Raw genomic sequence first — 22,865 nt, 5'->3', positions numbered from 1 at the left:
CAGGGGCACATGCAGACAGACACTGTATACATAATAAATAAATAAATCTTTAAAAAAAAAAATTAGGTGTATATGTGTGTGATTCTGCATGAGTGTATAGGCACCATTTGCATGCAGGGGCCCATGGAGGCCAGAAGAGGGTTTTGAATCTTCTGGAACTGGTGTTATAGGCAGTTGTGAGCCGCCATGTGAGTCCTGGGAACCAAGCCCCAATCCTCTACAAGACTAGTAAGTACGTCTAGCCACTGAGACATCTCTCCAGCACCCCCACAGCAATCCTTTTCTTAGTTTATGTTCACGGGTGTTTTGCAGACGTGTCCATGCACCAAGTGCATGCAGTGCCCAAGGAAACAGAAGAGGGAGTTGGATCCCCTGGGTCTGGAGTTTCAGACTGTTGTGAGCTGTCCTACGTGTTCTGGGAATCAAATCCCAGTCCTCTGCAAGAGCAGCCAGTGCTCTTAAACACTAAGCCATCTCTCCATCACCGCCCCCCACCATCCATCCACAAAAACAAAACCAAACTACTGTGGTATCACAGTAGTGCACTTGGGAGGCAGAGACAGGAGGATGATTGAGAATATGAAGCAAGCCTGGACTACACAGCAAGTTTTAGGACATCCCGGCTAGAGAAAGTGATCTTGTCTCACAACACAATAATGATTGAAAACATTAAAAGAGGAATGGAATGGAGAGAGGCTCTCTTAACACAAAGAATATTATATATACTTTTTAAAATTCTGTGTGTGTGTGTGTGTGTGTGTGTGTGTGTGTGTGTGTGTGTGTGTGTGTGTACACGTTTGTGTATGTGAGTGTAGGCTCCCAAGGAGTCCAGAATAGGGTACCAAAATACCCTGAAGCTGGATTTACATGTGGTTGTGAGCTGCCCAGTGTGGACACTAGAAACTTCGATACTCTGAAAAAGCAGCAAGTGCTCTCTCTAGCCAATGAATATGTATCTTAAAACAATAACAATTTTTGTTGGGCATTGACCATGGGTTAGGTCTATTTCTTTACCTACCTAATTTATAGAATTTATTATTATTATTATTATTATTATTATTATTATTATTATTATTATTTAGTCAGAGTCTCACTATGTAGCCCTACTGGCCTGAGACTATATGTAGACTAGGCTGGTCTTGAACTCACAGAGATCTGTTTGCTTCTGCCACTTGAGTGCAGAGATTAAAAGGTATTTACCCACAATACCTGGCCTCAATTCATAGAATTCTAATGAAAGGAATTAGAATGATCTCTGCTTCACAGATGAGCTAGCTTACTGGAGTGTTAATAATCCAAGGGCGACCCAGAATAAATACCAGAGCAGAACAGATGAACTTGAAAGTGACCCCAATAAACTGATTGGCTCACCAATGAGCCATAGGAGTAGTCCTGGAGGGAAGTGAATAAATGTCTACTCACCCCAGATCGGGAATTGAGGACAGGCCAAAGTATGGATACTACCACCAAAGTCCAACCTGGTGAACCAGTGAGTTTTATTGGGCTTACTTACAGGAATATAGGTGAGGGGTTACTGACAGGAACAGAAAGGACTCTGAAGACAGCAGCATCACCAAAGCCCATGTGAGGGTCCGCGAGAAGTCCCATAAAAGACCACCAGTCAAGGATGCAATCAACGAGAGTGTTTAATAAACGATTTCAGCATGTTGGGGGTCAAACTACCTGACAAAGTGTCAAATGGTGACCCTGAGAGAAGCTTGCAGGCTCCTTTTAAGCACAGCTAGGGGAATTCCAGCTGTGGTTAAGTGTACTTTGAAGTGATTGGGTATAGACTCTTACTAGTACAGGGATCGTTTTATGATTGGCTCATGACATCTGGTCAGCAGCTGTGGTCTGTCTGCTGTGTCAGGGGTCTGTCTGACTGAAAATAGCAAGAACAGTTCCTGCTTGTGGCCGGGTAGGACCCTGATTGGCCACCAGACTGGATGTACTTCCTGAAGGTCTGATCGAAGCCAGACATGAGTCAACATAGGATGGTAGGAGAATATGGGGCACAGGTCTTAGCAAACTGGCCCCTGAAAACAAACAAACCAACCAGAAACAATTGGCCCTGTAAGGTTCAGTCCTGTTGTAAGAGGGGGCGGCTGCTTCATCTACCCCAGCATGAGTGGGAACTCACAAAAGCTGGGAACCCAGAGCAACTTCACAACCTGCAGCTCATCAGGCTGGAGAGTCTTTGCCTGGTGGCTCAGTTGGCCTGAGCTCCTTCTAGGTACCTTGGTGGTAGAATGACCCTTTTATAGGGGTTGTCTTAAGACCGTTGGAAAACATAGATATTTATGTTACTGTTCATAACAGTAGCAAAGTTACAGTTATGAAGTAGCATTGAAAATCATTTTATGGTTGGGAGTCACCACCGCATTCAGAACTACATTAAAATAGTGTCAGGAAGGGTGAGGACCACCGCTCTAGGCTGTCCCACTGGCCTCTACTTCTTCCAGGCTCCTTAACTTTATTTCTTCCATCAAGTGAGCTTGGTCTGAGCCTCTTCTGAGAGTCTTGCAGCTTGGCTTATCTGAGAGTGACTCTCAGCAGTCTTTATAGCTTATGTACTCTGGGGAACAAGGGGCCAAGTGAATCTGATCAGTTTTAGGGACTTCCTAAAGCTCTTTTGTTTCCTTTCTGTCTTAAGGAGTTTTCTGCAGGATGGAGGGTTTTCATATTGGAGGAAACTGCTACACATCACCATCTTTCTATCCCCCAGTGTAACAACAACAAAACAAACCAACCAACCAAACAAAAAAATAAACAAACCCTGGTGTGGCATCACACGCCTGTAATCTTAAGAGGCAGAGGCAGAGGAAATTCAAGGCCAGTATAGGCTATATAACAAGTACCAGGTTAGCTAGGGCCATATAATAAGAAAGACTCTTTCTCAAAAAGCCAGGGGAAAAAAGGAATAAAATATGACAGCCAGGGGTGCAGTACTTGCCTAGCATAGTAAGATCTTTAGTACAGAGAAAAAAAGTAATTTAAAAAATTAGGACCAGTGAGATGGCTCAGAGGGTCTAACCAAGGCTGGCAACCTGAGTTCAATTCCCAGAATTCACAGAGTAGAAGGAGAGAACTGAGTCTCCCAAGCTGTCTTCTGGCCCCCACATAGGCATCATGCTGCACAAGCACTTCTGTCCCCCAGTAATAAAATATAAAGAAAAACTTGAAAAACTAAAATAAACCTTTATTTGTTTTTTTTTTTTCAAGACAGGGTTTCTCTGTGTAGTTTTGGTGCCTGTCCTGTTCGCTCTGTAGACCAGGCTGGCCTTGAACTCACAGAGATCTGCCTGGCTCTGCCTTCTGAGTGCTGGGATTAAAGGTGTGCGCCACAACTGCCCAACTATAAACCCTTTATTTTATATCGTTAATGTATGCTAACAAAAAGGAAGACTTGTTTTAAAAGTGAAACCACATACACAAGAATAAAACAATTAGAAAAATGAAGTCGTCACTGAACAAGGTGGTGCATACCTTTAATCCCAGCATTCAGGGGCTAGGACAGGTGGAGTTCTGTGAGTTGGAAGCCAGCCAGGGCTACACAGTGGGATCTTGTCTCAAAAAAAGTATCATATTTTATATCTTGAATAAAATAACTATGCAACTAGTAAGAAAACTGATCTATTTAAACATAAAAATTAAAATTTTATTTTAGGTGGCACACACCTTTAATCCTAGCACTCAGGAGGCAGAGGCAGGAGGATCTCTGTGAGTTCAAGGCCGGTCTTGTTTCTGAAGGGAGTTCCAGATTAGCCAGGAATATATAATGAGACCCTGTATGAAAAAAATAAAAATTAAAAAAAAATTTAATTTTAAAAGATAATATGGAAAAATAAATAACCAGTAGAAAACTTAAGGAAAAAAATTTTCAATACATAATATGATGTGGGGCCAATTTCTTTAATATTTAAATATTTATAACCAAAGGCCAAGATCCATTAAAAATCCTCAGTGGGACATGACTCACTTGTCCATTAGAAATATTACCAAGGAGGTGACTCACTTGTCCACAGTAAGAGCACTTCCGAAATGCAAAAAGTTACTCAACCAAGCTCATAAATCAGAACAACGCTGAGATCCGGTGAGGGCAAAATAAACAGTTCACAGGGAAAGGCTTCCTCCGTGAATCCTTGCAGACACAGAGCCGGGAAACGGCAGCAGTCTCTCACAGACTCTTCCAGAAAAGAGAGGAAACGTTTCCCAGTCTTTAGTCAGGCTAGCGTAACTTTGAGAATAAAACCTGATGATCTCTAAGAGAGCAGCCAAGGGTGCCCTTAGAACCAAGATGTACAGCCAGATGTGAGGGAGCTAAACGCAAGGACGCGGAGTAGACCCCATCACCAAGAACACAAGAAGCGTTAAATGTTAAAAAAACAAGCAGGGTGATTCAGCACCCTCACAGAATAAAGACAGAAGCAAAACTGACCGCCTCAATCGATGTGGAAAGGCATTTGATAAAATTTGGCAACATTCACTCATGATAAAAATTTGGAAATAGGAAACTTCCTCCATCTGATAGGATGGGGCTTAAAAAAAAAAAACCTACAGTATAGAGAAGTTGTTTAACACATCAATGTCTGGTAAACAAATTTACTACATCAAGTAAATGTCTAGTAACTATGTCTAGTAAACAAATGTCTAGTAATAAAAATTAATGCATCAATGCTCACAAAAAAATCTACAGTAAAGCATCATACTAGATGGCAAAGCAAAACAAAATCCTTCCTCTTGACATCAGGGTCAAGATAAAAATCATTTACTTTTATCTTTTCCTTTCAGTAGTCATATAAGGGAAGTCCTGGCCAGCGCGCGCGCACACACACACACACACACACACACACACACACACACACACACACACACGAGGCATAAAAATCAAAAGGGAGAAATGTGGGGCAGTGGGTGTGTTTAGTGGTAGAGGGCTTGCATAGCATGCTAGAGGTCTGGGTTCCAAACCCCAGTAACGGGAAAAAGCAAGGAAAACCATCGGGGCGGGGACAGTTATCTGGAGACCGTGCAGAAGGAAGGCGTGGTCATCAACTCAGTGTAGTATCCCTACAAAGTAAACAGACTGACCAACGGAACGGAGCAGGGATGCCAACCTCTGACGGGGTGGAGGGGGACATGCAGTGCAGTGGAAAAGGGACAGCTTCAATAGAGCTATTGAGTCATTTGGACAGGAACAATTGCAGTTTGAACCCCCCACACCTGAACAAACAATCTAATCCAGATGGTTTGCAAACCTAATTATGAAATATTAAACAACAAAACAGTCACAGGAAAACAGAAACCATCCCATGACTTTCAAATAGTGAAATAACCAACCCAAGAGAAAAAAAAAAACCCAAACCAAACCAAACCAAAACAAAAAAACAGTCCATGAATCAGACTACATCAACTGTGAGATCTGGATGGAGGCTCAGGAATTAAATGTCAGCCTGGGATTCCGAGCAAACTCCTATGGGAAGAGGAAGAGGAGGGGGAGAGGGACCGTTGATTTTGAATTTGGGAGCGGTGGTGCAAGTCTGTAATCCCAGCCTCGGGAGTAGAACCGACTAGATCAGTTTAAGATCATCTTCAACTACACAGTGAGTTGAGGCCGGCTATGGCTACATGAGACCTCGTCTGAAGAAAAAAAAAAAAGCCAAGATTTACTTTGAAGGTTTCAGTTCATGATGCTTTGGGGGGCTGTGGTGGCAATCATACTGAAGTGCTTGGGTAAAGAAGCCCACTCTCAAGGCTGGGTGCAGAAGAAAAAAGTCTGGGTCTTCACTTTCCCTTTGAGGGCACGGCCGTGGACCTGAAGACCTCCCACTAAAGTGTGCCTCCCAATAAAGGGCTGGTGACGAAGTCTTCAGCAAATAGGGGTCTCTGAGGAAACATTTACCCAAAACACAAAAGATTAGATAAGATCTCTGGCACAGCAAAAGAGAGAGAAGACAAGAAGAGAGGGAGAGGAGGAAGGAAAGGGAGGAATAAAGGGAGGGAGGAAGCCTGGCTTGGTAGCTCACACTAGCCCCCCAGGAGAAGGGGGGCTGATCCAGGAGGATCTGGAGTCCAAAGCCAGCCTTGGCTACAGAGAATTTGTCTCAGAAATAAACAAGCCAGTCAGCCGGTCAGCACTGTCTGTTCTTCCAGAGGTCCTGAGTTCAATTCCCCGGAACCACATGGCGGCTCACAACCATCTGTAATGGGATCTGGTGCCCTCTTCTGGCGTGCAGGCATCCATGCAGGCAGAACACTGTATACGAACACTGTATACATAACAAACCTTTAAAACAAAAACGTTTCATTACATTCCGTTAAAAAAGAAGAAATAAATGAGCCAGTAAACAACAGAGCACCGTAAGCTGGACCCACGCCTATAATCCCAGCACTTGGCAGGCTGAGGTAGGAGGGTTGCTGTGAGTTTGAGGCTAATTTGGCTAGATAGTGAGTTCAAGGCCAGACTGGGCTACACAGATTCTAAAAAAAACAAACAAAAAGGAAAGAAGAAAGAAGGAAAAGAGAGGGGAGGGAAGAGAGGGGAGAGGAAAAAGGCCAGCCAGCACATGGAATGCTGGGACAGATGGTTCAGTGGAGATACTACTCAGCGAGTATGAAGCCTGGGATTTGATCCCCAGAAGTCCATCCATGCCTGCAGCTATGGGAGAAGCAGGTCCCACAGCTGTGGGAGGGCTGCCCCAGCTGTCTCTAAATCTGTCCACTGCTCTGTGTTGGAACTTGAGATCCATGCGGCAGGAAGTTGGGAAGGAAAGAATGTGACACAGGGCAGGGGCCCAGAGCTGGCTGGAACACCCTGTGCGAACTGGATCCCGGGAGGAAGCATCCGCTCTGCCACCTGTTCCTGTTGCCACGGGCGACGAAGGTTCCCTTCGGGAGCTGGGACCTTTCATTGGACATCAGGCCCGGGATTCTACACAGCTGAAGGCTGAAGCCGGGGAGTGTGGGACACGTGCAGGCTTAGACTCTGTTAACCCCCAATAAACAGATCCCACAGATCATCAGTGGGGAAGGCGAGCCCCCAAAGGACATTTCTTCCTGTCCGCTATTGCAAGAGGATCTCTCTTGTGCTCATCCTAATCAAAGGAAGAGGAAGGAAAGAGAAACAGGCAGTCTAGGTGAACTGACAAAGGCTTCGGGCTTTCCCCCCCACTATTTGGCAAAGAGCAAACCCAGAGAGAGATCCTTGTGCAATGATGGGGTTGGGGGTGTCAGGTGTGTATGGGGGTGTGTGTGCATGGCATCTGGCTCTCGGAGGGTGATGTGTGTCCCACTTCATCAGCCAGCCTGTGGAGATTGCTTCTCCAAGGAAGCCAGACCTGACTGCATGATGTGACGGTGTGTGCCGCAGCAGGGGGACCTCAGCCAGGGTGCTCAGCTGCCGCCGTGTTCGGTCAAATGCTTCTCAACTGGAGGCTGCTTTAGCTTCTACAATTAGCTTCAAAGCTAACAGAAAAGGCAAGACCAGGTTTTCATAGCTCTCTTTCTGATGTTTAATATGTTTTTATGGTGGTGCACAACTTTAATCCCAGCACTCAGGAAGCAGAGGCAAGCGGATCTCCATGAGTTCAAGACCAGCACGGGTCTCGCACAGCAAACTCTAGACTAGCCAAGGCTACACAGTGAGACTGTCTCAGAAATATTTACTTACTTGTTTGTTTATTTATTTTTGCAGCAGGGTTTCACTATGTAGTCCAGGCCTGAAACTCAGCTTCCCTTCAAGTGCTGGGACTAGGGGCAGGGACTACCATGCTCTAATAATTTATCTTCAGAGGGACCCTCTGAGGCAACAACCACCTGCTCCAAATGCATCACGGCTGGATCACAAAAGAAGTGTATTTCTTGTTTTCAGAGTTCTACACGATGGCTGAACAGACTGGGGTGAGGGGGGCCTTCCCATGCTGGAACCTAGCTGGGACACCGGTTGGCATGGCTTCCGACGTTACCCTTCGGGCGACAAGAGCCTAGAGGGATGCCAGTGGATTTCATAGGCTTGGGCTGGGAGAATCCTGGCTAGACATGTGATCATCCTAGGTTCAAGGGAGGCTGGGAATGTAGTATAGTGCGTGGCTGGAAGGTGGGTCTGTGGGTATAGGCTGCTGAGGCAGGAGCAGGCATCTGCTCAGCCTCCCTTCTCCAACTGATGCTCACCCTCAAAAACTCAGCTGGAGCAAGGTAGCTCCTACTGGTTTCCTGACTTGCCGGGGCCACACATGCCACATTAACCACCTCTTTGTCCTCATGGCACTGAACTTGAGGATGGGCGCCTCTCAAGCAAGCCCAGCAGAAGCCTGCCACTCCCCACCCACTGACTCTCAGCCATTATGGAGCTTTTCAAGGGAACCATTTTGGTAGGAGAGGAAGGATCTCACACTCTCCCGCTGTGTCTGTTCCCGATTGCTCTTAGCCAGTGACAGGCCCTAGTTCCTCAAGTTCCCAGGTCTAGGAGACAGAAGAAAGGCAGGTACTTTCCTCTGCCTCAGTGGCCAGAGTCTGCAATGATACTGTTGCATCTGTAACTCTCTAGTATACCCACATGACCTCACCGTTCTGGCTTCTATTGGTTCCTGGGCCTCATCCACCCGGGAACACACATCTCCTTTTGTCTCTGTCTAGAGGCGAAACTAGGATCCTGCAGGTGCCTTGCTGGTTCTCTCGTCACCCAGTTTCCTGGCCCCTGGATTACCTTGCCCGTGGGTACCAGAGCTGAAGGGCAGACCACTAGGTTTGGATATTTGCATATCCTCACTCCAACTAGAGGTAGCTTGTCTGCAGATTCCCAGTGTAACTAGGGGTAGCTTGTCCACAGATTCCCAGTGTTGCCCTCCTGCAGGCCCTGGGGCTGCGGTTAGAGAGACACATCTCTGAGGTCAAGGCCCTTCCATGCTCTGAGGGTCTTTGCTTGCTCTGGTACCTTTCACCTTCACACAGGCCGAGTAGCAAGCCCTAGACCCCCAGGAGAGTCCCCGTGAGGTGACGGGGCTTCCCAGTCCAGCTTGTCCTTGGCACTAAGAACAGCAGCTGTTTGGGGCCAGAGCACCCGTTTTCCTTCCTTTAGATGGGAGGTGTGGGCACAGGTCTAGGGCCCATCCTGCGTCGTCATGGGAACGACGGACGGCAGGTCAAAGTAGGCCCATGCTTTACTCACGATGAAGTCTGGATGCTTCAGCCCTGGCCAGAGAGACGCCTCGAGTGTCCCCTACCCATCCTCTCTGTTCCCTAGGCAGGCCCACAAGTTCTTAGGCTGTCCCTTTAACTGAAATGACCCTGACCAGTTTTGAGGTTCCAACCTGTCCTTTTTCAAGAGACATGATGCACAGGTTGGCTTCAAACTTATGCGCTCAAGCAATCCTCCTGCTTCAGTCTCCTGGGTAGCTGAGACTATAGGCATGCCGCCACACTCGGCTTAGAGCTCCTGTGGTCCTGGTGTAGAGACTTCCTGGGGTACTCTGATGGACCTGCAGCTACTCCCCGCGAGACTCCCTGCTCCCACGTGTACAGGCCCTGTCCAAGAAGCTCACCTCTCACTCAGTGGCAAGCCTGGCTTAGCTTGGCTCAGGGACCCCCTGGGGGACTCAGGCAGTGTGAGACAAGTCCTGCTTTACCTCCTCTGTGAGAGGGAAGTACCAGACTGATAACCAAGACAGAAACCCTCAGTCCTACCCTGAACTGCACTGCAAACCTAAAGAAATAGAAAAATGGAGCAGTGGGGGCGGGGGGGAGAGGGGGCGAGGGGGGCGGTGCAGGGGGTGGTGTTTGCTGGGAAGCTAGAACCTATGAGGCTGGCCCCTCCTGTAACACTCTACGTGCTCCATCCCCCAAGCCTGTAGGTACCGGTCGTTTACACATAATGCACCCCATCACGCAGTTCTTTGAAAATCCTCCTAGGGACCTGCCCTTGCCCACTCAGCTCTTCCATTTCTGGCTAGGACTTCTGGCTACGGGTAAAGCTAAGGTGGGAAGGCTGGACTCCACTTCAGCCAGTATCAGCTGGACAAACCTGGACAACCTTCCTGAGATTTCTGAGTCGGGGGTGTGCAGGAACCTTGGCCTGGAGCGTGAGCAAGCCTGCAAGGGGTTGTCATCCCCAATCACCTAGGTAGGGTCTGGTGCCACCAGCATTCACTGTTGCTGCCCTCTTCTGCCCTCTTGTGGTTGCCCCTGGGAGTGCAGCTCACTCTAAGTCCCAGATACACTTGTCAGTAGGTAGAGCTCTGCCACACTCTTTGAGACATAATGTACAATTCCGAGCCCACCCTACTCTGCCGAGGACCTTCACAACACTTGTTCAGGGGCCTTTGGGCCCTGCTGGTCCTTCTGCAGGCTACTGATCTGTGTTCCTACGGCATTCGCTCCAGGACTAAGTGAGCAGGTCAAATAAAAGAGACTTAGTTCTGTGTCTAGCTTCTGGACGTCTCTGGGCTGAGGAACATGGGTTCTAGTCATCTGAGAACTTCGGCATGGGCCCTTACCGTGACGGCACCTGGGCAGGGTTTGGAGCCCAGGCCAGGCTTGGGCCACACATATTTTCTTAGGGAACATCAGAGTGGGATGTTGCCCTTCCTGACACAAGGACGCTCATAAACAATAGAGGAACCAGTGTCACCATGGCCAGCCCTCGGGGGTGACACTCAGGCACCTGGCTGGGGAGGAGGTAGGACTAGGCAGAGGGCACCTGTCTCTTCCATCTCATGAGGTGCCCAAGGTGATGGCCCAGCTGAGCCTTTTGCAAGCACCAGCCTTTTCATTCATTAGTTCCCATGACTCTTTTGTTTTTGTTTTTTTTTGAGACAGAGTTTCTCTGTGTAGCTTTAGTGCCTTTCCTGGAACTCACTCACTATGTAGCCCAGGCTGGCCAAGAAATCACAGAGATCTGTCTGCCTCTGCCTCCCGAGTGGTGGGATTAAAGGTGTGTGCCACCACCGCCCGGCCTCTGTGACTCTTCTTAGTCCTACATATGGAAAAGCTTGGGGGAGCCAAGGTCAGGTGGAGCAGGAGCAGAGGAAGCAGGCCAGGGCTCAGCCTCCCGTCTATTAGTGGGTGACCTCCCAGGCAGCTGTGGACTTGAGTGTTGAGGCACAAGCAGACACGCACAGGGAAGAGGTAACGTGAGCTTGTTTTCTTCTTGTACAGGCAGGGAAGGGTGTTCCCTGAGTCTGCTACAGAAGAGGTAGGAGTACAAGCCTGATAAGCAAAGGGTGTCTCTTTTTCTGCCGGAGGACTCGCTCTCTCTGCTCAGGCCCCGAGGCCTCTCCTCACTGTGGGATTGGGCCTACCCGGGCCTCTCAAGTTGGGCCACGGCACAGGAACCAAGGCAGCTCAGTTCTGGGGGCCCTCACAGGAGGGCAGGCACCAGGCCCTGGGGAGTGAGGGACTTGTGAGCTTCCAATGCAGGAGTATTTGGGCTTGGGACACAAGCACTCCAGTTTTAGGACAGGACATGAAGAGGATTCTTCAAGTCTGAGGAATCTGAGCCATAATCACTAGACAGACATAGAGCAGGTTACAGATGGAGGAGAGGGTGAGGCCCAGGAGTTAGAATACCTGGCATCATGCCTCAGTCAAAAGGACAGGTTAGCCACAGGTAATAGGTCCACCGTGTTGAAGGCACAGATATTAGATGTGGGAATCATAGGACTAGGGTACATGTGACTTGGGCTTCTCCTGGGAGGCTGGGTCTTGGCGACCATATGGCATGATGCTGTAGATCAAGCATGCTTCCTGTCTCAGGGCTGTGAACTCCACATGTTCCTGTAACGGATATGGGTTTAAAGTGGGACACGGGTCTCCCCAACTGCTGCTAGGACCTAAGAAAGCTAAAGAGGGACAGAGGGTGGGGGCTCTTGAGTGATGTCCTCGGGCGGGGAGACTCTTACATGTTGCTCTTCCTGCGGCGGTGCAGCAGCATGTAGATGATAGAAATCAGAGCCACTATGGCCAGGCCTCCGAAGATGATACTCAGCAGCACGGTGTAGCTCCGTCCTGGCAGATGAGAGGAGTGACAGTGGGCAAGGAGACACGGGCGTGCAGAGGCAAGACCGCTCACAGGAGGGGGCATCTCACCTGGCTGACACTCTGGGGTGGGCGTGGACCAGGTACCGTCCGCTCGGCAGGTGCTAGACTCTGACCCTACCAAGCTGTAGCCACTTCTGCAGCTGAAGTGGACAATAGAGTCCACCAGGTACTTCAAGCCTTCCTTGTGCCCATTCGAAGGTGGGGGTAGCCAGCCACAGGACACCACTGGGATAGATAGGGGCAGAGCACAGAGGACAGGCCTGAGCTGCTGGCCACCGAACAAGGCTCGACAGCCCGAAGGGCCCACCCCTGGACCCTCTTCCCGCTCCCTACCAGGCTGCAGGCTCTTCAGGCGCTGCTGGTGTAATTGGTGGGCAGCCCGGGTGGCATTGCCCACACTCAGGTCCCCTGTACTTAGCACGTCCAGGGTGCAGAAATGATCACTCTCACACAGTTTGTCCATCTCTTCTACCTGGCTGGGCCTGAGTGTGATCTCATTGGGGAAGAGAGGTTTGAAGTTGGGGTCATGCTTGGGTTGGTTCAAGAATTTGTCGACCAGAAACTGGGAGTCATAGGTGAACAAGGAAGAGGTGCTGGAAACAGTCCCTGGGGAGACAGGTGTCGGTCTTGTGTGGGCACAGCTCCCTGCCACAGCCAAGCTTCTCTCCTTGATCCATAAGTCACCCTGTCCAATCCCTTCTCACCCTCCCTGCCCTGCTTATTCCACCCCGTCACTCACAGTTGGCTCCAAACTGGAACACCTGCTGAGCACTGGCATTCGAGGGCAGGACCTGGCCATTGCGCAGGGTGAAGTCATCTTCGGGGTTATCATTGAGTGTCCCCAGTAGACCATGAGTGTGGGTCAGGAACTTCTCAGGCAGCAGGATGGTCATACTCAGGAAAGGACCTTGTTTACTGACCTCAAGGCCAGTCCCCGATGACAACATGATTGATATCTTATCCTCAGAAGTCACTGACAGGAACATACCTGGTCACAAGTAGAGATGGGCTAGAGTTGTTCTCCCCCCCCCCCCCGGCCAACCCTTGACACAGCACCAGGGGAGTGTAGAGGGTACTTGTAGGAAAATAGGAAGATGTATCTAGGATGGCCTGCTGACTCTGGCATGCCATCACTCCCGTCCCACATCTGTATGCACTCCAGATGGCCTCAACGCCATCCCCTGAAGGGACTCCTCCTTCTCTGTGCTGAGGCTACATGTTAGGGTCAATCCCCAATGTGACAGCAGCCTGGCCAGCTGTGGCCCTTCCTGAAGGTCTCTGTACATGATGCTCTCACCCATCCCCACTAGGAGTCATTTGATTGTCCAACTCTGGGGCAGCACAGCCTGGTGGCAAGAGAGTTGGGGTGCTATTGCTGTGGCTCCTGGCTGCCTGTGTTCTTAAGTCTTCCAACCTGTGATCTTCAGTCTGTAGGGCTGGTGTCTTTGCAGTGGATTTTGAAAACGGAACAAGTGACCACAGCAGAGAGATGTGGTCTTTAGGCTTCTGTGGGCTATATGGAGGACTGTATGCTAGGGCCTTTCAGGGCTCTGAGCAGGCCCTATAGTTACAGCAGGCATTCCCATGGATAGGAAGGTATGATAACAGACCTCAGGCTGAGCAGCTGCTCTCTTTGGCCTAAGACAGTCACAAACAGGGCACGGATCCCCCAACCTGTGGCCATGCGGGTCTTGACCTCTCCAAGTCCCAAGGAACTCTTGCTTTTGTATTTGCGCCCCAGACTCTACCACAGCCTATGGCCAGGACTAGGGACAGTAGGAAAGCCATAGGTAACCTCTGGGTCATGCTTGGCCGTGCCACTCACCCTTCAGGTCCATCCAATTCTGTTCAGTGAAACTGAGTGCTTTCTGGTTCAGCAACACTTGCAGGACCTGAGGGCCGTCAGTCAACCTCACCTCTAGCACATCGGAGTTGTCTTCTTGGACAGCCACTGCAGTTAGTCCTGTGCCCCGGGCCTCGGTGCCTAGGTGGTGGGTGCAGAATGGGATTGGCTCCTGTTTACGACCCTGGATGACCCAACAGTACCACCCCCAAATAGAGACCATGGAGCCTTGCCTCACCGTTGGGCATTTTCCCAGGCTGGGCCCGTCCCTGCACCCTCAGGTCACTTAACGTCGCCTCCAACAGCACGTACTCGCCACTCCCGCTGAATGAGAAGCTGGTGCCATCGAAGGTGACAAAGTGGGGGTCCCCAAAGGCAGAGGCTGGGGTGAAATCCGAGGGTCAGGTAGGTTTCTTTGGCCTTTCCCAATCAGGCATGACCCTCCCTCTGCCGTCAGGCACCCAGGCCAGCACCCACCCAGGCGCGGCGGTCTATAGCTTCGGCAGTCACTGGAGGGCCGCCGCCTCATATAGCGGGCACACTCAGGTGCCCAGAGACAACAGTAGTAGAAGCTCATGACGTCATAGAGCCAATGGGACATGCCCGGCACACGGGGAGGGGTGCGGTATGGGGGTGCACCCCAGTCGTGGCCGCGGTCAGGGGTGCTGCCGCTCGTGGAGTCGGAGGTCAGGAGTTGTGTGCCTGCTGCCGTATAGCAGCACTGCTGGCCTGAGCCATACCTGGGGCTAGGGTGAGAGCAAGTCAAGGCCACTGTTACCAGCTGCCCCGAAAGGCCTGCCCACCCCCCACCCCTGGTCGGGTAGCTCACCTGGCCTGCACAGAGCGCACACAATGCACAGCCCCTGGGTGGTAGGTGCAAACACTGCCATGCTCAATGTCACAGCCATAGTCAGTCTGCAGAGTATCCAGGAGCTGTTTATCTGGGCTCTGCATTCCCTTCCTCCCTGGGAACCAACCCCGAGGAGACCTTCAGATCCCACCCTACCTCCTGGTGGCCTCTGTCTACCTCAGTCAGGGAGGCTGGTCCCTCCTGCCCTCCTCCCGCTCTCTGGGGGCCCTAATAGGTTCAGGGGCTTACGAAGAAGCGGCCAGAGTCAGCTCTGGCCTGGGCCAGTGTGCAGGGGCAGTCTGGCAGCTCTGTCAGGAAGTTGGGCAGCTGATCTTCCAATGCCTCCCAGGCCAGGCATTGTTCACGGGCCCAGGTAACAGAGTCTGCCCGGAAGTCATCACCCAGGTGCCAGGCCAGCGCGTGATCATTGGTCCAGAGGGCCAGCACATCCCTGCGGTAGAAAGGAAATAACACACCAGCTTGGGGCTGGCTGCTAAGCACCTGACCCCCGGGTCTTCCTCAGCAAGCTCTGCAGTCTGCAGGCAGGTGATCCCGGCGCATCACGGGCTGATGAGGCCCTTACTGTTGTCCTGCATAGTTCCCGCTGCTGCTGATCCTCAGGGCACCTACTTTCCACCTCTGGTGCTCAGGAGATGCAGGTTTGGGGGTGAAAGTAAAGAAGCCAGAGTTGGGGGTGTTTCTAGTCAGAGAGTACAGATAGGACCACTTTGCCGTCCAGTTCTCAGAGTAGGGTTTTCCTAGAGGAAAAGAAGACCTGGGTCAGCCCTCCAACGACCCCTTCCTCCCCTCAGTCTCTGGAACTGACTGCCTGAATGATGGAAAGAGAACAAATGGATAGATGGATGGTCCCTGTGGACAGGCACGCTCTGATGCTTCAGCGGGGTCCCCGGCTTGGGTGACCGGTGAGGACACACTTGAATCACTGGCTCTGGTTCATGCCAGGCTCAGTGGAGATAGAGTGGAGGTGGCTGCTTCTGTCTTCAGTATGCACTGTCTACTCAAAGGTCTCAGCATCCAACACTCCTGCTGGATCTAGGGCCCACCATGCTTGCCGGAAAGCTGTTGCTGTTCTTTTCATCCAGCTGCAAAACCCTCCTCATCTGCAATGCTGGCCTCAAATCCCTTCTTCCTCTATACTTGCAAACTGCTTCCCATGCCCCTGCCTCCGTCCCCACCTGGGATGCATTTTCATCTATCAGAGTGCCTGAAGTTCCCGACACCTCTACCAGCCCTCGGCAGGCCCCACCTGTCTCCTCATAGCCCCACAGCTCAATGGTGACAGCCGGCATGGGCAGCAGTGAGGCATTCCAGGTGAGGCTGAGGTTTCCGCCGGTGTCTGCCACGGTGCCGTAATATTGCCAGTGGGTCTCATTTACCAGCTGGCTCTTCTCGGACTCGGCCACTTTGTAGGGATGTGCTGGGCAGGGGGTGAGTGAGGAACGAGTAAAGACTTAATGGCACAAGAGACCTGGAAGGCTCTGAGAACCTCTCAGTAACACACACGAAAAGCAGCTAGATGGTGGTCTCCCTCGGGGTCTCTTGGCAGGAAGACACCATGGCCAGGAGAGCTGAGACCCCCAAGTCAGATTACACCTCTCGCTTGGCCCTTCCACAGCCCCTTGCTGAGGGACCACCAGGGGCCAGGTCTGGATCTGAACCACCTTGATGAGGACTCCACAGCTCCAACTCCCTGTGGTCTGGGACTCAGGTCTAGATGCCGGGGGGTGGCGTGATGAGTGACAGAAACCCTTGCCCAAGGGACTGGTTCAGCCAGAGGGACAGGTAGGCAGACTGGGTCTAGTATCAGTGTACATGGATTAGCGTTGGGGAAAGTCCCATGGCCTTGTGTTGCAGATGGGAACCAGGGCCCAGGGAGGGTGGCGTCTACAGGCTTACAGCCTAGACCAGCTCGGCAGAGTGAGGACTCACCAGCTAGCCAAGTGCCTGCGCGGGGGAAGGAACGGCCATTGTCCAGTGAGATGGTGAAGGGAATGTGGCCGCTTTCATAGAGCAAGGGTGAGATACAGTGCACTCGATTCAAGCTGTCCACATAGCCAAGGGTCTGGACACTGTCCTTAAACCTGAGGGACAGAGATGGTAGAGCCAGCCTGAGCCAACAGCTCTGAAGACCTATACTGTTCCTCAGGGAACAGGTTAGGTTAGGGTGTTCCTATGCCCTCCTGCCTGCCCTTGGTCCCAGGGGCACTATCTCCAGCCCCCCAATGGGGTTGAGAGTGTGGGAGCCCTGGTGACCCAGATGCTTAGGGCCCCCCACCTGCAAAAGCCCTTGGTCCCAGGGGCACTATCTCCAGCCTCCCCCATGGGGTTGAGAGTGTGGGAGCCCTGGTGACCCAGATGCTTAGGGCCCCCCACCTGCAAAAGACACCATCAGTAGAGTAAGGCCACTCTAAATGCTGCACCACGAAGTCTTTGCCCCCCATCATGGAGCCTGAGGAGGGTGAGATCTCTAGGCAATAGTTCAGAAAGTCTTCACAACAGTTGTGGAGGCCCATGCAGGTTGGATGACAAGAGCAGAGGCCTTCCTGTTCCCCACAGCGCAGGGAGCAGCTCCTCAGGTTGCCTGGAGAAGAAAGCCCTGTGTACTGGGGTCAAGTACCCGACATCCAGGGCCGGTTTCCTCTGGAGTCCACGAGAAGCATCCACGGATGCTGACCAGGAATTGCTCTGGCTACCAAATTGGTCTGGAAAGCCACTGGCCCCGTGGGCTGGGTCCATCTTCGCCCAGGTAATGGAGTGGCTGCTCACAGCTAGAAAAGAGTCCTCTTGCTTGCCTAGGCTAGGGGCGCATAGCCACGAAGAGTCCTTCCTATTCAAGGTCCAGGAGGGAATGGTGTCTGGGCTAAGCTTTTCCCATCTCTTTCTGGGGGTAGAGTAAGAGTTGAATCCCAGAGAGCCCCACCCTCTGTGAAGGCAGTCAGGACACTCCCTTTTAGGGGATAGGAGGGACATTCCAGTGAGTATTCCAGCACAATGTAGTTAGGAGGACACTGCCAGGAGCTGTGGACATCCTGTCCAGGCCTTCCTCTGTGGGCTGTGGCGACCTGTGGCAGGGCCACATTTCAGCCTCAGAGCTGAAAGGCCCAGACTGGGGTGGGGTGTCAACTTCCCAGACCAGATCATGTCTCCCACCTGGCCCTTCCCAGGCCCTTGATGAAGGAGACCAGGCCTGGACCTAAGCCACTAGCCCCACTTCACTAAGCAGAGTGCTTGCACTCAAGAGCAGCAATAAATATTTATTGGCAAAGGATTTAATGACTGCAAGGGGTGTGGGGAGATGCTTCAAGATGCTAGGAGATAAAAGAGAAGGGTGGTGACACTTTCCTGCAATGGAAGACGGGGTGAGGCAGGGGACTGTGGGCTGGTAACTCCCAGCCCAGCTCAGGGAGAGGTCCATGGCTGGAAGCCTCGGCCTTCAAGCTAGACTTTCTTGATTCAGCTGATAAGGGCCAGCATAGGAAGAGACAGAAGCTGGGGCTCCCTATGTGATCACACCCTTCGCTGGGGCTTGGCGTGCAGGCCAAGGGCTCTTTGGTCTCCCCGGCTTCCCTCCTAGGCCATGTTCTTCAAGCGTCCAGTGAGTGCAGGACGGGCTTGATTCAGACCTCCCGTCTCTACCAGAAGTGTCTAGAACCAAGAGCCTCAGAATGTCTTCCCAGTACTCCCCAGCACAGCCACAGATGGGCTGCCAGATGGACAAACGATGAACCCACAGGGGTATCTGCTTAGGGCCTGGCTGATCAGGCAGATGAACAGGGAGGGGTCGGAAAGGGCAGAGTGGGGCATACCTGCTGTGGGCCTGGGGCCTGGAATTGTCACCAGCAGCATCAAAATCCATGGCAGGAGGGCCAGCTTCATGGCGTGTCCTGTGTGCAACCAGCAGGCAGCACAGTGGCTCAGAGATTGCGGGACAGGCTCCCTCCCCACTGGCCCGGCCCCGCCTGCTGGCCCCGCCCAGCGTTCTGCGGCACCACTCCTCCCCTTCGCTTCCCTCCTCCCCCTCCTCTCAAAGTCCACAGGTGACCGTAGAGAGTAGCGAGCCTGATCTGCCTAGTTAGCACATTCTTGTCCCATCATCACAGCCTTGGGACCCTGTGGGAGAACGAGGGGCTGGACTGCCCAGACGTTAAGACCTTTGGCATGTGAGAAGCTGGATGTGGTAGCTCAGACCCTGGGTCACACAGTCCAGTCTTGTGTGCAAGGCTTCTGCAGGGTGGGTGATGAAGTCCTGGTCCCCTCAGGACAGACCTAGACCTCTGCTTTTCTTAGGGAGGTGTTGCTAGTACCCACTCAGTCTGACAGGCAGAGGTGGAGCAAATTAATCTGCTTGGAGTGCAAGTGCACAGCATGGACTTGAGACTGGGTCATTGCTGATTCATAGCAGGCTTCGGAGTTACCACTCAGAGGAGCCTAGAGCTGAGGCCAGCCTGGCTCCACTGTTGTCGTTTGGCAAGCTAACATAGCTCGCTCTGGGTTCTCTAAGCCTCTGCAGAGGAGGAAGGAACCTGTTGGAGACCCTCTGGTGGCTTCTGGGAATCCTTGATGCCAGGGTGGCCCACAAAGGCCCCTGAGCCTGGGCTTGTCTCCTGGGCTAGACATCAGGACAGGGAAGCTGCGGTTTCTCAGTGCGGACACACTGGCTGGCCTCACAGAGGAGGAGGCAGGCTGGCGGATGAGCTGAAGCCATCTGGTCGGTGATCCTCCTCTGGTCCTGGGTCTCAGCCAGCCCATTGTTCTTTGGGCCTTGTTCCCTCTTAGCAACTAGTCAGGGGTGGAGGTCACCTGTGGCTCTCCCTTGAGTGTCTGAGGTAACCTGTGGTTAGGAGTGGGGACCAAGCTGCCCCTAAGGTAACCATGTCCCCACTATACCTGCAACTCCATAGGCAGACGCGTTGACAAGCCTCCCAAGACCCTCATGCTCGCCTTCCAGAGGAGGAAGAAATCTCCTAAGCCACAGGGTGCTCTGGATGGGTGCCTTTGTGTGTACACAGGTCCTGTGGCAGGGAGCAGCCTGTGCCAGCAGGACTGAGGGTACTCCCTACCATGGGGGGGGGCGGGGCTTGGATGAGTGACAACTGTCTCTCACTTCTTGGCTCTCCAGATGGCTGGTCTGGTGAGGACTCATCTTGGGTTGCCACATTTCTAGCTCCAAAGGGCCTGGATTAAGGATCTTGGGTCCAGTTGATAGTTGTTTCCTTCTTGATTGCAGACATGTGCCCAGTCCATGAAGGCACAAAAGAGTACCTCATCTCCATTCTGGCCTGGAATGTCCCCCCCCCCCCCCCCAGACAGGGTTTCTCTGTGGAGCTTTGGAGCCTGTCCTGAACCTGCTCTGTAGACCAGGCTGGCCCCAAATTCACAGGGACCCGGCTGCCTCTGCCTCCTGAGTGCTGGGATTAAAGGCATGCGCCACTACCACCTGGTTGGCCTAGAGCTTCTGAGGAAACAGATGGGGCTCTGAAGTGCTGTGGCTGACAGGAAGGTATGGGCCCCTGGAACCTAAGTATCTCCAAAACACAAGGCATGGAGCCCAAGCAAGGGAAAGGGCCAATATCATGACTTACTGATCTGTTGTGGTCTTAAAAGTTAACTTTTAGCCAAGTGCTCGGGCCCATGCCTGTAACCTCACTCAAGAGGCTGAGGCAGGGCCTGCCTGGGCTACACAGGCAATCTGGTATGTGGCAAGATCTTGTCTCGGGGTTTCAACCTGGTCTATCTCCCCAAGATCTTCCGTTTCTGTTTTGCTGCATTTACGTCTGCGTACCACATGTGTGCAGCACCTGTGGCGGCCAGAAGGGATCACTGGATCTCCTGGAACTGGAGTTAGAGCTGGAGGTGGACTGCCATGTGTGTGCTGGGGACTGAACTCTGGCAGAGCAGCCAGTGCTCTCAATGGCTGAGCCAACTCTCCAGCCCCCAAGTCTTACTTTTGAACCAGCAGCCCACATCTGTTCTGGCCAGGGCTCCACCCTTGTGTAACTGGTCCTGTCAGTCCTCAGCTGCTTTCTTCTCCATGGTGCCCTTCTGTTAACGCCTTGGCATCACGCAGGCTCTGGGTGCCCTTCTGTTAACGCCTTGGCATCACGCAGGCTCTGCCTTCTTTGTGTCCTTCACTTAACACTACAGGAGCTCCAGGAAACCTGACACCCTCCCTGACATAGGTCCATCCTCACCCAGGAGTCTCCCCCCAGCTGTCTAGGGGCTTCTGAACATGAACCTGGGGGGGGGGGGGGGTAGTCCCTGCACCACGTAAACACCCCCTAGGGTAAGCAAAGAAGGAAAGAACGTTTTCTCAGCTTTATTAGAAAAGAAAAATGACAAAAAGGTATGGTGTGAGCTAGGCTCTCGATGTCCCCACCAGAACCCAAGCTAGCCTATCTTGGCACTGAACTATGGGCTTGTAAAGAGAGTCAATGTTCATAAAATAAAACAAGAGCCGGCTCTGCTGTGCAGAGCACAGCCAGTTCATCCTCATGTGCTGAAGACAGGTCTCATCTTCCTCGGGACCACCACACTGGGTGTGGACAGCCTCAACCAGGGCAGGGCGCTGTAAAGAGGGGGCTGGGCAGGCTTAGGAGACCATGGGAAATAGTATCTCACATGGCCTCTGGTCTTGCCCAGGGTCTGGACCAAAGGGATTCCAGGCCTAGCTGTGGCTCTGAGTGGACTCCGTCATATGTCCATACAGTCGTCATCCTCGTCTGTCTCACTCTCCAATGAGGACTCCTGGCTGGACGTCTCCAGAACCTCCAGAGCTGGCTGGCACAGACTCTCCTTCCTCACATTGGCAGCTGACTGGGCGGACAGGATGGCTGACTGCACAGAGGGCAAGGCAGAACATGGTCAGGAGTGACTGGCCTCATCTTAAACCTCTTGACATTAACCCAAATTCTCACCCAGGTCTCCCCGTAACTCAAGCCCTTCCCGGATCCCCAGTATCATGAGCCCCCACACCAGGACCCCTGCCTGGTACCCACAGTCACCTTCAGCTTCTGCTTGGTCTCCTCCGAAATGCTGCCTTTGGGGGAAAGCAGGGTCGGGGTAGGTGGTGTGACGGTGATCTCAGGGGGGAACTTGGTGGTGGCCGAGGGGATCACCAGCTTTGGCATGTTTGACAGGAGGCGGGATTTGGCCCTGTTGGACTCAGCCTTGCCTTGATGGCTCTCAGATGTCTGGGTACTTCCGCTGCTGGGGACCTTAGTGCTGGTGGCTGTTGGGAGACCTCAGAGTTTGAGTTCACTCAGCCTCCTCAGTCTGTCTGTCTCCTCTCGCTAAGAACTCAGCTCCTCCTGTGGAAGTCGGAGCGCCCACACCATGGATGCTTTCCTGGCCTTCTGCCTATGCTGACTGTTAGGGTCCCAGGCTCAACTCTGGTTGAGGACCTTGGCACACTAGGCTTATCCTTGGAGCTAGGAGCACCCTGGGTTCTGAGGAGCATCAGTGGACCCCAGCAGTTCCCCTGAGATTTCCCAGGGATTCTGAAGGCTCCCCCAGCACCAAGACAACACAAAACTGTTGTTGTATCTTCTGAACTATTCCTTTCCAAGGGGGAACACAAGCTGGTCCCAGTCATACTTTTTTCTCTCTCACTCCAGGATGAGTAAGGAGCTGAGTCTCCTGGAGGCGGTCAGGGCCATGGCAGACTGCAGAGCTGGAACCTGGCAGCCTCCAGGGAGCTGCATGAACTGGGAACAACCCAGCTGTCCTGGCCTGGCTCCACATTCTTTTAGCCTCATCTCTTTAAAAGGAGTGGGAGCCAGAGCCCTGCCCAGTCTTCGTGGGCTGGCGCCATGTCCTTCCATCCTGAGTGGTCTATGGGAGACCTGGCCAAGTGGTCTCAAGGGGCCTGACTAGTAGAGTGGCTGGTGGATTCCCACAGAGAGGCTATGTCTGTGCTCTGTCTCAGCTGCCCACAGAGAAACCTCAGTGACAGGCCCAAGCTCCTCCCCATACAGAACTGCCCCTCTGGGTTCTGTAGTACCACAGGCTTAAGAGAGACTCCAAACCTAGTAGGACCCTCCTGTGGAGCTGGTGTGGAGGAGGCTTTAGGGTCCCGATAATGGTCCTCGTCAGGCTCCACCCAGGGCTCCTCCCTCATTCTCA

General features: G+C 52.3%; 2 protein-coding genes across 2 annotated transcripts in view; both read right to left on the bottom strand.

Moving 5' to 3' along the window:
* Window positions 1–11,112: 11,112 nt before the first annotated feature.
* Susd2 (sushi domain containing 2) lies at window positions 11,113–18,682 on the bottom strand. The gene is made up of 15 exons (XM_052744676.1): window positions 18,551–18,682; window positions 17,118–17,325; window positions 16,674–16,825; window positions 15,991–16,161; window positions 15,307–15,481; window positions 14,973–15,174; window positions 14,703–14,788; window positions 14,351–14,619; window positions 14,112–14,255; window positions 13,856–14,014; window positions 12,770–13,018; window positions 12,364–12,636; window positions 12,079–12,255; window positions 11,892–11,997; window positions 11,113–11,766 (listed from the first exon to the last, which is right to left on the bottom strand). The coding sequence occupies exons 1-15, from the start codon at window positions 18,618–18,620 to the stop codon at window positions 11,742–11,744; spliced, it is 2,466 nt and encodes an 821-aa protein (XP_052600636.1). The 5' UTR covers window positions 18,621–18,682; the 3' UTR covers window positions 11,113–11,741.
* Window positions 18,683–21,045: 2,363 nt separating this feature from the next.
* Window positions 21,046–22,865, bottom strand: part of Cabin1 (calcineurin binding protein 1) — a 130,874-nt gene continuing 129,054 nt past the window's right edge. The window contains 2 exon segments of the mRNA XM_052744675.1: window positions 21,046–21,578; window positions 21,746–21,972. Coding sequence (XP_052600635.1) covers window positions 21,435–21,578; window positions 21,746–21,972 — 371 coding nt within the window. The 3' untranslated portion in view covers window positions 21,046–21,434.

This window comes from Peromyscus californicus, unplaced genomic scaffold (assembly GCF_007827085.1).
Source record: "Peromyscus californicus insignis strain IS unplaced genomic scaffold, ASM782708v3 Scaffold_19__1_contigs__length_69161282, whole genome shotgun sequence".
In the NCBI taxonomy this organism is placed as follows: Eukaryota; Metazoa; Chordata; class Mammalia; order Rodentia; family Cricetidae; genus Peromyscus; species Peromyscus californicus.
This window is presented reverse-complemented; position numbering and strand designations above follow the sequence as displayed.